Here is a 13,945-nt window from a genome sequence, read left to right as displayed (position 1 = left end):
CTCCCCTCCGCCAAACAGAGCGCTGGAGGATGGATGGGGGCTTTTTTTGGGTTGTGTTAATTACATACGAAAATTAATTCAGTATGACTCATTTTTATAGGTAGTAATTAATGCCTGCTGAAACCCTGTTTTCCACCTACGTGTATCATCACGTTAAGTAGGTGTGCTCAGAACTGAGGAGGCCCTGGGTCAGCGAACGAGGGCTGTGTTTCAGTCCCATTCTCAGAGAGACATTAAGAGCGTACGAGCGCAGAAAGCACGGCAAACCAGGGCGATAAAATGAGGAGGGCGAGATGGTGCGCTAAGGCGTTGGTGGCACGGATGTTGAGCAGAATGAAATGCCCCCCCTAAACCCAGGCCATGGCTTTTTGCAGGCCGGGGCCCCCAGGCAGCTCCAGGGGCCGCCTCGCGCTGGCGGGGCAGGAAAGGCAGTGTCCCTGGCCCCAGCGGGGCCCCGTCCCTGCTGCCCCCCACGGCAGGCCCGGGGCCGGGGGCGCCGGGGGCCGGGGGACCGCGAGCGGGGCGGGCGCCCGGGTGTCGGTGGCGCAGCGTCCGGGAATGCGCCGCTGATCCTAACCAAGTTTGCCAGCCATGCTTTTCTCATGGCTCCCGCACAATGGCCCGTTTTCTGCCCACCTGCCGATTATGCTTAATTAGGCGAGGAGTTGATTAATTTGAGGTAATTGACAGCTAATTACAGGCCTGAGGGCTCATTAACTTGACGTCCTGTCTGAGGGAATCAGCTGGAGGGGGTCAGGTGATGTGCAGCCCCCCTCCGGTGACCGCTTGCCGCCCACTCACCTGGGCGGCCCAGGATGGGAACAGGCGAGGCCAGGCTGTGGGAGATGGGATGCTTGGGGCCGTGGGTGCAGGACCTAGGCACAGGGGATGCAGCATGAGAAATGCTGCAGGGCAGGAGGCTCCCCATGGTGATAAAGTAGGCTCCAGGGGGAGAGGGGTTTTGGAGGTCGGTGATGGGGGGGGGGGGGCTTGGAGAGCAAACAGCCAAGCATGCAGGTAGGAGGGGAGAGGGATGTGGATGGAGTGATGGCTCCCGAGGCTGCAGCTCCCTGTAGGCTCGGCCAGCAGTCCCCCACCATGCCCACGGCCCCAGCATGAGGGTGGAAGGATGCTACAGGTCCATCACCGCAACAGGAGCCCACAGCAGCTGCAGGCATGCTGCAAGCACCCATGCTTATTGTATAGCAGGTCACTGCAAGGCACTGTTAGTCACTTCATATTTACATTAGACAATACAACTACTGATTGAAGACAGGGAATCTTTTCTTTATTAAGACTCTTCTCAGTTGTTTTTTACTGCATGCAAATAATAGGACAGCAAGAGAGCTGTTTCCCTAATATCCTATCAACCTCCCTCAGTGGAGAATTTGGGCATGTCCTCTGGATTTACAAATGTATCCTTATCTCATCTTTCTGGAACTGGTGGGATCCCTGTACAGAGACGGGCTAAATGACATAACAAAGGTCACATTCAAAATTTAAGAGATAAATCTGGCTTTTTGAGCCCCAAACCCAGGACCTTGACCGTAAAACCATCTTCACCATTTTCCTCAAGCACAAGGCAGGTTACCTGAAGATGACTGACACCTGCCAGAGGTCTCACCTTGTGTCCTCTCTTCTTGTGGAAAGGCAGCTCACAGGTCTGGGATGTTCCTGGCAATGCTGAGGAGAGGGGCAGAGGATGCCTTTTTAAAAGGCTACTGTCTAATTATGTCAGACAAGATGTGGCTGCAGAAATGTATTTGAAAGGTCACAGAGGTTTGTGATGGCTTCTTGTTGCTGAGGGAGTGCTCACCACCCTTGGACTCCATCTCATCTTCTGAAAGTCTTGCCCTAGACATAGTACATCATGGGATATAATGACTAATTATTAAGCTTGGATCAGGATTCAGTGGCAAGCCAGTACAGAAAGTGGCAGAGAGGAGGAATGAGAAGTAAGCCATACTGGTGAGCAGAATGACTATGGGACACAGTGACACAGTAATAGCTGGACTGTCTGAGCAGCCACAGGCTTCATACCAAGGTACTTTGCACTGCTACAGGCAATGAAATCGAAGGAATGGGATCTTCTGGCAAAATTGCAGAAAACTTTTCCTCTGTGCACATATGGAAGTACAGTGAAGAATCAAAAAAATCATCATAAATCGCAGTTTGACCTGACCACTGGGGCTCTTCAGCCAGAGGAAGCTGCATCACAACTGGAGCCTTCTCAAAACACTTCCCTTCACCCACTGGCATCATCTCTAACTGCCTTATTTTGGCCTTACTTCTGCCTCTGGCTCCTCTGAAAGTGCTGTGCCATCCTCACATTCCTGCTGTGATTAAAAAGGATGAAAAAATACAGGTGTCTCATCTGCATATTGCTGATAGTGGCTTTTAGTAACTTGACTAAACAACTTGCTTTTATATCCTGCTATTGCATTCCACAGCTAACATACACTGCCCTTTATCCCTTTGAAATGTACTGGGGTTTCATTTTTTAAGCTCTCATTTACATTTCATGGAGTTGGGTAAAGCTGACTAGTCTCAATGCCAATCACTATTTAATAACCTTCTCCATTTGTTGTTCCTTCTTTCTACACTAAACACACCCAGACTGGGTGATGATTCATTGTACAGAGGCCAAATGGACCCCTGTGACAAATAAATTTTGCTCACTTGCTCAGAACCTCTCCTGTGTCTGTCTCTTTCAGGAGAAGGTGTCCATAATTTAAGTTGCATTTGAGAGGAGAACACCCCAACAATTTTTATAGTGGCATTTATCATTTAGAACCTGGGAGAGGAGTTATTTGGAGGAGCCCAGACAGGTAGTTTCTGGTTTTTCTCTCTAAATCCATTGTTGAAATTGGCTAAACCTTGGCCATTTCTCATCCTGACTATTGCAAGGCTGTTGCTTTCTACTGCAAATACAAAGACTGTACATTGGTACGATGGTATTAAGCATTAGGTATAGCACTGGGCTACCTAGTCATGAATTTCTTCCTCTTTCCTGAGTTGACACATTCATCAATAGTGCCTGAGAATCTCATAAACAGGGATACATTTAACTATATACATTCTCAATGAGCTCACCTAATGTTATCATCAGCTTATACATGGAGCACTTGGACCAAAGTATATTTAGCGGTTACCCACATTTAACAGGATGTCTGAGGTAGATCCAGATAGGAAAAGTGCATCCTGTGTCTTTTAACTCGCTAAACCTTAGAGTTCTCTATCTTGCTATAGAAAGCCTCACCCACCAAATGCCACACTGTGACACTGAGTGCCTTTCAGAAGAAGGAATGTTTCATGGAGACCATGATTCTTCCAAAGCCTAAGCTTTAGGAAAACTTCCTTTTTGACACTGAATATTTGCCTGAATTCCCAAGAAATCTCTGGAAGCCAGAAGCCCCACTCACCGTTCCTGGAAGTGTTCCAAAAGCATGTAGATGTGGTGCTTAGGGAATGGCGGTAGACCCGGCAGTGTTAATGGTTGGACTCGAGGTCTTTTCCAGCCTTCATGATTCTATGGTACCTGAGTCAAGAGCTCCTTCTATTTCTAATGAAATTGCTGAGTCTGGGCTTAGGGGGTTAGTTCTAGCAACAGGAAATTTTACACAGTTGTAAAGCTCTGGGTAGGCAGCAACAGCTTTGATCCTTGAAGGAGTGGTAAGTAGCCTCCCTAGGATTGTCATACTGATCTGTGGATCAGGATAGCACAGGATCATTTACTTGAGAGGTGCTTCCTCAGAGAAACCCACTCTGTAACAGTATATTTTGATTTAGGCTGATGTCACTTCAGCCAGGGAGACTGGTTATTGGTATATGTTCATGACAAGCTATTTGTATTTGAATACAGGTCTCTGGAACATCCAGAATTTCATTAAATTTAGGCCAACTCCTTCTTGTACTAAGTCTGTGGATGCTGCAGAAGAAAAAAATTGGAAAAGATACCAGTACTCAAAGAGAAGTGTGTAATACCAGTAGTCTGTTTTACAGTAGTAGAACTGCAAGTAATCCCTACGCAAACTACACACAAGCTTTCTAAATATGTTAGCAGGATGGAAATTATTGCTGTCATCAATGAAAGGGTAACCTGTTTGAATTTAATTTGCTTTTTATCACAGAATTTTTGACTTTGGAATCCTCTGGCTCTTGGGAATCCAAAAAAAGAGATGGAGGTGTCAGCAAATCATTTGTCTGAGGGACACAACTCTACCATTTTTGGAAAGCAATCTGGACTTCTAGCAGGTTGCAGTGTTTAAGAAAGTTTCATGATTTCAAGGACGAGGGTAAGATATTCCCACTTCTGACCATTACCTAAGCAGTGGCAAGCATGCAGTTGCTGATGCCTGTGCCAGTTTAAACTGCTGCATTGGCCATCATGTGAAGCAGTCTTTTGTTAATTGTGGATGAGAACTGTGCTCAGATGTGGACTGACGACATGGCTTGTTGCTTCTGCGATACCCTTTCCATTGCTTTCCTCTTTGGACAGAGTGCAGGCCATTTCAAGAGGAAGAGTGTTAGATCTAAACCACTAAGATTTTCTTGACTCTTCATCTGTTCTTCTCCACTTTGGCAGATACAAGCCATTGTTCAGCACTAACATCCCCGCACCACGTGTCCAGCCATAATGCCTACCTCATTTGCAGCCAAAGCTGTGTCTGAACCTGTCCACAACACTATCTGTGATCAGTGACTTTTAAAAGAGCGACCTGCTCCTTCTCCAATGTCTCCATTTAATTTGGGTACCACTGCAGCATGAGATAATACAACAGGACTGCTCTGAGCTCAAGGAGTATGAATGGCCAGAGGGAGAGCTTCTTAGGTCTGAGTTTTCTGAAATACTTCCAGCTCTTTTTCTTACCTAAGAATTTCTTCTTCAACATAAAGAGTGAGTGGCCACCAAAAATAAGCTCTTTCTATTCAGTCTGGCTCCAGAAGTAATTTTGTTCCACATACACAGTCTGTGTGAAGGAACTCAAGGCATTATGATGCCAACAACAGCAGCTTGATAAAATGTTGCTTTAAAATCCATGTCATAACTACTGCATATGTATATATATGCCCACGTTTTTACATCTGTATATTGGCACCTGCCCTGCAGAGGCTGGATGACAATTCTCCCAAATCAATTAGAAGGCTGAATTTTAGGTCAAGATCCTGCTAAACAGCTTGAAGAACTGCCACAAATATCCTTATCCCATGGTTACACTAAGCAGGTCAACTTTCCAATTCTGACATACGAAGAAAGGTATTTTTCAGGTGCTGCCTATGTAAGTGACATAACTCCCATCCACCAGAAAAACAGTCTGTGTTCTAAGCTTAAATGAGACCTTGGGATCAAAATTCTACAGTTTCAACCCAAATGCATTACATGACGCACAAATTACTGATACATGTTTAGCTTCATGTGCCTGAGAAGCCAGTTAGCAGAAGAGTGTACATAGGTGCACAGACCTTTTATATAATTTTGAACATCTTTCACCTTGTAGAGCTGTTAAGTAACAATTCTCTATCAGTATCTGGGTTTCAGAAGAGAAGCTGCCTGACCGATTGCCTTGCTCAGGAGTAAGAGCATTGCTGTAATTATCTTGTTTGCAAGAAAAATAAGAACATTTATCTAATTTTATGTTAGCAGAAGAAATAGCAATTGCGAAATTTATCATTAGCTCAAATGCATTTTTATTTTGCAGATGAATAAATGTTGAATGACTGATCTTTGTGTAGTATTTTTCCTATTATTTCTGTAGGAATTAAATTAAATTAAATATATTTATTTTAATTATTTAATTATTTAAAATAATTAAAATTAAATATATTAAATTTTCCATTAAATGCTGGAATTTTGACATTTGACTGACCCAAATAAGAACAAACCACCTTATTCTTATGTGTCCTGCATTTTAACATTTTGAGGTGAGAGGAGAACGAAAAGCCATCAGGTTCCATGATGTAAAAAATAAAGAATACTTCTGAACATTTAGCTTACATGAGACTGTTTATCTTCATGCACAGCAGTGCTGATCTGTTGCAAACCAGTTTAACTGAAGAGTCCCAAGGGGGACTTAATACCTGTTTTGTTTAAAGATGCTGCAAGACAGTGTGAACCATGAGAACCAAAGAGAAGGAAACCTTTCTCTTTTTAGATCAATAAGTCACTGGGAGGATTAGTCTCCTGTAGTCCCCGAGAGCAGTTGGTTACCTTGAAAAGAGTAAGACACCAAGCGAATTTCTCCTTCCTAGGACTCACCTCTCTGTACATCCAACCAAGGACCATGAGTCCAATGAAGAGGGCACTTTGGTAAATGTGGAACTGGCATGGCAGTATTGGGTGATCTGCCATATAACAGCAGAAATCAGGCACAAGTAGAAAAGGTTTGCCTGTGCATCATCTTCTGACTAATGCACTGACAGCATCTCCTGCAGATCTGGGGGAGTCTGAGGGAAGAAGTATGGGGACAGCTGATTCAGAGCATCTGTCCATACCTTCTCCCAAATAAAGGTATTTTGAAGTTGTGTAGGCACTAGACATTAAAAGATATCAGATACTCACCCCTCCAAAGCACAGACTGTTTACTTTGGTATAGCTCCAAGCTGGGATTTATAACCAATTCAGCAAGACAGCTTCTCAGAATTTATAGAGGTTGATTGTTTTGGCATTAGTTTGATGACCAATTTCAATCCAATGCCGAGACTAAATTAATTTATTGCTCTGATAAGATAGTGTTCTTTTTGTTATCTTCCCTCAATAATACTTTAGCTTATGTATGTATACAAATATGTATGTAGCTTATTTGGATGATATTTTTATTTCATCTTAAAGACTTTTATGAACGTTATAATAAAAAGAACATACAAATGCCCTCCTGATACTTCTGTAAGCAATAACAATTGACTAGAATGGATATTACCAGGCAAAAACCCTGAATGCATTCACTTAAGAAGTCAACGATATCCACACATTTGTTTCACTGACACTACATTTGGCTCATCAAATATATAGCACTCTGCCTGTACACTCAAGTTTTCAGGACAGGGGTTTGTGACAAAGAGACTTTACCCACTTGCTACAAGAAAAATGACAAATGTTACTTTTTTTTGTCATGGACAATAATTTTGTTAAGTTATAAAAACTAGGAAGCTGCCTAGAGATTAGAGAAAAGGAATTGTGTTATTGATCACTAAAATAAATTTTAAAAAAGGAAAATTAGAGTTCTCAGGAATATTTATTGCCAGTAAAATAACAGAATTTTAAAAATGGGGAAAAAAATCACTAACCACCTAGAGATCAGAAAACAAGCATCAGCACTAGGGATTTCTAAAGAACAAATTGTGATGGAGAAAACTGATTGCTTTTAAAAATAGAATTACAAAATTAGTGGATGAAGGGAACATGATGGATTTGATACATTCGGATTTTAGTAAAGATTTGATAAATCCTACTCAAAATTAATGCAAATGGGTTTGGCTACACCACTAGATGGAAAGAAAAATTGGCTGGAGACCCACAAATAAAGGATAATGATGCATAAAAAGGTATTGTGTTGGAGGGAGAGGTCTCCCAGGGATCAGCAGTCAGTTCTGTCCTATTTAACACCTCTTAACATGACACCTTCTGCCTGGAAATCAAGAAATTTTGTTAAGAGAGTGAAATATGGAAGGACATGTGCGATAGACCACCTGATAATAAAATTGGATCCCAGCAAAAATACAAGTATTGTCCAAACTACAGTATAGTCAGGAGGAGGTCCCTAGAAAACACCAGATGAGAATCACTGCAGCAGGAACCAATGAGATGGGAATTTGCGGTGTAGGACAGCAGAAAAACAACAGGAGAGTTTGAGCAATACAGCTACAATTCACCCCAATATGGAATGACCAGAAGACTTTTTGCAGTATCTGTCTCCCACATATGCTTTCAGTAAGGTTCCAAGCAGGTTTTGATGGTATAGCGGGTTGGGGAGCTCCTGGAGTCTCTCTTGTCACATGCTGGAGACAAAACTGCTGTTAAGAGATTCTTCTCCCCAGAAACAACCAGTGCAGACACTCACAGTGAAGTTAGCTTGATTTGGGAGGAGGGCTTTAAATAGATCCTCATTCATTTTTTAAAAAATGTAAAACCAGGAAAGGAAATGGCAGTAAAGCAAATTAAATGCATTAACAGCAGATATAAATCCCCATTTTCCTAATGTTTTCCCATTCTCTATCACTCACTCTGTCCATTTGCAATTTGAGCTATTAACCATCTAATCTCAGCCTCCATCCACAGGTGTACATGGGTGTCCCAGTGACTTTTGCACCTCTAGGCCAGTTTCAGACAACTTCCAGAGTGTAGGTAATACATTTCTGTACATTTTGTTACGCTAATGGGCTGACCAAAAAAGAAATCCAATGATTGCCCTTAATGAGGTGTGAGCATATCCTCTGGGAGGCATCTAGAGAATCCACACGATGCGGTCTTGAGAGACACATTCACAAGGACCATGCTTCCCTTTCTAGTTCCACTGCTCATGAAACTTCTGCTTTTCTCTGATCTCCTTCTTGCTGAAACCCATTACCTATTCCTATTTGCTCCCCTTGTGTTTCTTTCATAATTTTTCTCCTTAAATTGCATTTGTAACCATCTGACTCCTTTGGTCCTTTGCATTTGCCCCAGCCTCCTGCTCAGGCCTTGTTGTCTTCCAAACTGTGCTTTGTCATCTCTCTTGATCTCTTGTCCTCTAAGAACCCTATTTTTAAATTCTTCTCACTTACCTGTATTTTTCTTTCAGTCTTCCATATCACTCCATTTTCACAGTCATCTCCCACCAAAAAAACTTGCTGATAATATTTTGATACTTGCTAGTGAAACTCCTGTAAACCTTACCCAGATGCATTACACAAATGGGGTACACTAATATTTACTATAGCAAGTTCCTCCATTTTCAAACTATTGAAGTGAACGAGAGAAATCATCTCTCTTTTGCTAGAGCAAATAGTTTTAAGCTCCCTAGAGAGCTGCAGTGATCATTTTAATAATGTTCTCTGTTAACGCAGGATCAGGCCCCCAGAGCATCAGAGCAAGAGCAAGGTTTTCCATGTGGCAGAATTAGGAAAATTACATTTTTCCTGCCCTGGTCTGTCGACAAACATTTGGACTGGAGCAGCTGTGGAGTTACATGAAATCTGGAAAGTAGCACTTACACCCTCTCTGCATGAGTGTACAAGGTCAAAATAGTGTTATACATCAGTGAAGATATTTTAACTATTATTAGGATCTCTGTAATGCTCATCGCTCTCTCCTAAATGCACGTGTACACTGTGCACACTGTAGCAGTTAACAGCACTATGAGAAACCTTCATTTTTAGTGTTCTGTTTTAAATTAATTAAATTAAATCTTTAACACTGCAAAAAGTTACTTAAAAAATTAAATTCATAGAATAGTTTTTCACAGGTCTTTAAAAAATATTAAAATGTCTGGTATTGCACTGTAATTTATTATTATTTAAATTTCTAATGCCTGCCAGTTGCTTAGGCATTTGCATTTTTATTTATTTATTTACTTTTAAAACCACATCTATTTAATGAAACAACAAGGCAGATGGCAAGCACTGGAAGGGCCACTTGACTGTGGCTAAGAAGTTACAGGGTTTGAACTGTGATGGATAACCTCTAACAAGTCTCTTTACATCTTGATGTCTCCTTTTCTCCTCCCACTCTCTTACTGTTTCATCTGCTTATAACCTCCTGAGGACAGAGACCTTCGCCTAATTTTGTGTTTCTGTGAATGACAGCACAATAAAGCTTTGATACTTGCTGAGGTCACCATGACTTAAATGACTAGTGTGGTGCATTTGATAACTCAAACTACTAAAGAGATGTCCTCCAAACAGCACTCCAGCCCAGAGGCCAGGTACTGTACAATTAGTAAGCATTATGTGAATGCCAGGAGGTCTCAGTGAAGGCCAAAAGGAGCCGTTGCAGCCTTTCCCTCCATCTGTATATTTTTCACCCGTCTTCACAATGTTTTTGAGTGCTGCTAATCTGTATGAAGAATATTCTTCATCAGAATGTCCTCCTCACAAGGACATAAAACCAACTCACTCGATCCTTATCTATATGTGGAAGTCAGAAATTTGGCATGACGTTATCAATACAGCAAGATGACAGGCCAGTAAAATAGAGGTGTAACAAGCAAGGACCCCAATACTTCCTCAGGCAAAGAAATGGAGACAAATTGGCAAAACCAGTCATGTGTCTTCTTGCAGACTTTTCTCCTGGCATCTGCCTGTGATGTCCAGTCTCTTGAGGAGGGCTTGACATGGCAAGTGTCACCAACCCTTACTCAGGGAGGTCACTTGACTCCTGAGCTTCCAGAGCACAAAAACTGAAATGAGTGTAATGGTCTCTAGTTTTCTGTCATTGATTTGGGATTCCTCCTAAGACCAAAACTGAAGCATCTGGAAGGCAAGGTAAGTGGCCATGTGGTATAACAGGCAGTAGTTTTTCCTTTTCAGACACTAGGGTTACAGATCTGTTCTGCTGGGACACTTGAAAGCAGTGGAGACATGAGTTTCACTGAGCATCCACCGGAGAGCCTCAGGTCAGGTGGAGTTCATAGATGTTTCTCTTTGCCTCTCTCTCTTCGTGAGGCAGCATAAAAGCTGCCAGCTCACTGGGATAAGGCAGGAGCAATAAACATTTTCTCCTTTCCTCTCTGTGTTTTAGTAAGAGGATTACATATCTCCTCCTTCTAGAATAAACCTCTTTGCAGGGAAGATACTTCTCAAGCCCTCTTTGGAGATCAGTCTCCGCGTCAAGACTCCTAAGATTCAAGCCATCACAGCAGCCAGTAGGAAATGAACTCCAGTTAAAAGGGAAAGGCTTTTACAGCTCTGCAGGACTGCAGGGTAAGGACAGTGTATGTGCTGCCACAGCGGAAGGATCCTTGCTGGGTTCACAGCTATGGGAAACAGAAAAATAAGGAGGCACAAGCACAGAGCAAAGTTCAAGCTCCATCCATGATGACAGGAGACCGCTGCTGGAGCCTTGGGAAGACACAGCTAACCCTCTTGCTGGAACAGCTTCACCACCGGGGACAAAGAACCCAAGAAACAAAAGAGGGAACCTCTTGTAACTTTAACCCTTGACCAAATATGACTGAAAACAGTTCCCAAGTTTGCGCAAGTGCATGCAATGAGTACATTGTTAAAACAGGGAAAGCAAATTAAAAGCTTTAAGACATAGTTTTATGTTTTGCTATGTTTAATGCATAGACATTAATTAAGGACCTTTAGAATGACCACAACATCCAAATCAGACTTAATAGCTAATATATTGCATAACTTTGGAAACATCAACTAGCAATTACTCTGTTTGTTTACAAAACATCTATGCATTAAAATGAAAGTCTGTGTGACAAGTTAAGAAAACTACTCACTTCCACTGAACCTCCTCAGCACACACTGTTCTTGCCTTCTGCTGGGTCTATCTCAGCCACTGTGACTCTACAGACCTGCTATGGCTCCTGTTTTGTCTTCTGACTCTCTCTACTCTGTCTGTAGTAGGTCACTTTCTGCCATCACACTCTACTCTCACTGTAGTAGTTTTAGGCTAGTGGCATATAAGTGCACGGGGGTTTTTTTAGCATTTCCTATGGCTCCTTTAGTCATCCTCTTCACCTACCTTAACCTATGTGAATCATTTCAATGTTGCCTAACTGCCTTTTGGAGCAAAAGAAACATCCTGATACGTACATACATCTTGCCACCTCAGACCTCCCATCAGCATAGAGAGGGATAGTCTGATTCACCTCCATGTCACCTCTCATCTTTCCAGCTTTCCCCTTCCTGGCCACACTGGGACCTCTGATGATCACAACAACTCACAGAAGATATATTCCTTGAGTCTCTCTGCTACCTGCTTTCCAGGGGCAGCAGCTGACACACTGCCCTCTATATCAAGGGTAACTTGGGGAGAGAAGGGACTGCTGCAGCTCGACCTGCTGCTACTGCAGCACTATGCCCTTTCCCTCTCTCTGTTGACTATTTTAATGGTTCTTCTGTACTTTTGGATGGCACGGATGCGTCACAGGTCCCTTTCCGCTGGTACACACATTTGTTTGCCTGCTTGCCCAGTGAGATGGCTGGGTTTTGGAAGCACCAGGTGCAGCTGCTGGGACTGCTGGTTGGAGAAACATTTGCCTCCTGAGCCCGTTAATTAGCACAGTAACGGTAACTGTGCTCCATTAGCCAACCCATGTGGTCAAGTCCCCTCCCCGTCCACCAACCTTGCCCTTAATGAGAGCTGGAAGGGGGACACTCACAAAACACTGCTTCAGAATAATATTCGGCTTTGTCCACGCCGGTAACGAGAGCTGACAGGATCACTACGTCCATTTCTCTTCTAATTAGCACACTTCCAGCTCGGCCTGAGCCAGCAGCCAGAGAAAAGCGATCGGACAACCGTACCGAATCACAAACACAAAGAGGCCCATTCCCCATAATTAGGTGAGACAATCCCTCAGTCTTTTCTCGGCTGGAGCTTGCCGGTAAGACTCTCGCTGTTTTGGTAAGTCCCAGCAACACAAGTTACACGTCTCCCCAGGACACTAATAAGCCCCTAATTGTCTTCCGCTTCACACGGCTCGTACCATAGGTCTGACTTGGGGGAATTCTTCTAACAAGCGGCAGCCAGCGCTCCCTGAGCCACAGACGGACAGGGAGCCGCCTCTCGGGCACCGGCAGGAGAAGGGGGACGGGGAGAAACAGCCAGAAAAGCAGTCCAGGCGCTGGGGCCCAGCTACGCGGCACGGGGCTGGTGGCTGGGCAGCAGCCACAAGGTGCTGGAGACATGGAACTTCTCCATCCTTACTCCATCTCCACTGTCTCCCTGCGTGGTGGAAACCCAAGTTCAACTCTTTGGCCTGCCTTCTCCTCTGTCATCTCCAGTGGTGGTCACAGGTACTCACGCTTCCATGCAGAAATGCACCGTCAAAACCAAACATCTGACTGCACAGATTTGCCTTAGGTCTCTGCTAAGGCTTCCTGGGGACACCCCTTAGAGAAATGCAGCACCTGACATACACTTTTCTCCAGTGAGGGAATGCCTCAGAGTTCAGGCTGGGAATGAGCACGTGTAAACAAGACCCTGTCAGTTCTCGTGGAAGGGAACACGTGCTGGGTCTCACAGGGCAGGTTTTTAAAGATGCCCACAAAAGGATTGAAAACATGAGTTGTGAGGGAGGTAGGAGACGCCAGCTCAAGCTCCCTTATCAAAACAAGGCAAAGGAAGGCATACTACCTCTGACTTTCAATCTGACACTTCCTTGAGAAACCATCATCAATCAAATACTTTTCAGCAAAACACTTGCCCTAATTTTTGATTACAAGTTCATATTGAGCAAAATATCACAGCTAATCCTGTTAAGGATAGCCATGGCCTGCAGATCCCTTTGCCTCCCATGCATCTGATTACAAACTGATCCCTCCTGCAAATCAGGGCTCACCCTGATTCCTCCCACAAGGAGCCCCTAGATTTGTCTGCTGGTTTTACACATGCTGTTTGGCTTCAGTGTGCCAAAAAGGGGGAGAAACCCAAGACAGAGTGACAAGCTGATCCGTGCAGAGTACAACAGGAAGACAGATGCCAGTGCTTTCCCTGAAAGGCAATTTGGGATTATATATGTATATGTGTGTGTGTTTGTATATATATATAATATATATATATAAAATAAATTAAAACTAGCCATAACTAATAAGTTACTTTAATACAGAGAGAGGAAAACAAACTGAAGGCCACAGAACCAGGCAGCCTGAGCATCTGTGTCCACTTAGATTGCTCTGATGGTCTCTTGTCCTTCATTCTCATGCAGCTGATGAGCTCTCTTCCTGCCTTTTCATACACAACTTGCTGCATTTTGGGCTATTGTAGTAAGTGGAAGATGACAAATTTCTGAAA

At 43.4% G+C, this 13,945-nt stretch overlaps 1 protein-coding gene across 1 annotated transcript in view; it reads right to left on the bottom strand.

Moving 5' to 3' along the window:
• Window positions 1-1,354: 1,354 nt before the first annotated feature.
• The window catches only part of LIN52 (lin-52 DREAM MuvB core complex component), a 56,701-nt gene continuing 44,110 nt past the window's right edge, over window positions 1,355-13,945 (bottom strand). The window contains exon 6 of the mRNA XM_017829372.1: window positions 1,355-1,683. Within this exon, the coding sequence (XP_017684861.1) occupies window positions 1,493-1,683 (191 nt within the window). The 3' untranslated portion in view covers window positions 1,355-1,492. The remainder of the gene's footprint in view (window positions 1,684-13,945) is intronic.

Source organism: Lepidothrix coronata, unplaced genomic scaffold (assembly GCF_001604755.1).
Source record: "Lepidothrix coronata isolate B3197 unplaced genomic scaffold, Lepidothrix_coronata-1.0 Scaffold164, whole genome shotgun sequence".
In the NCBI taxonomy this organism is placed as follows: domain Eukaryota; kingdom Metazoa; phylum Chordata; class Aves; order Passeriformes; family Pipridae; genus Lepidothrix; species Lepidothrix coronata.
This window is presented reverse-complemented; position numbering and strand designations above follow the sequence as displayed.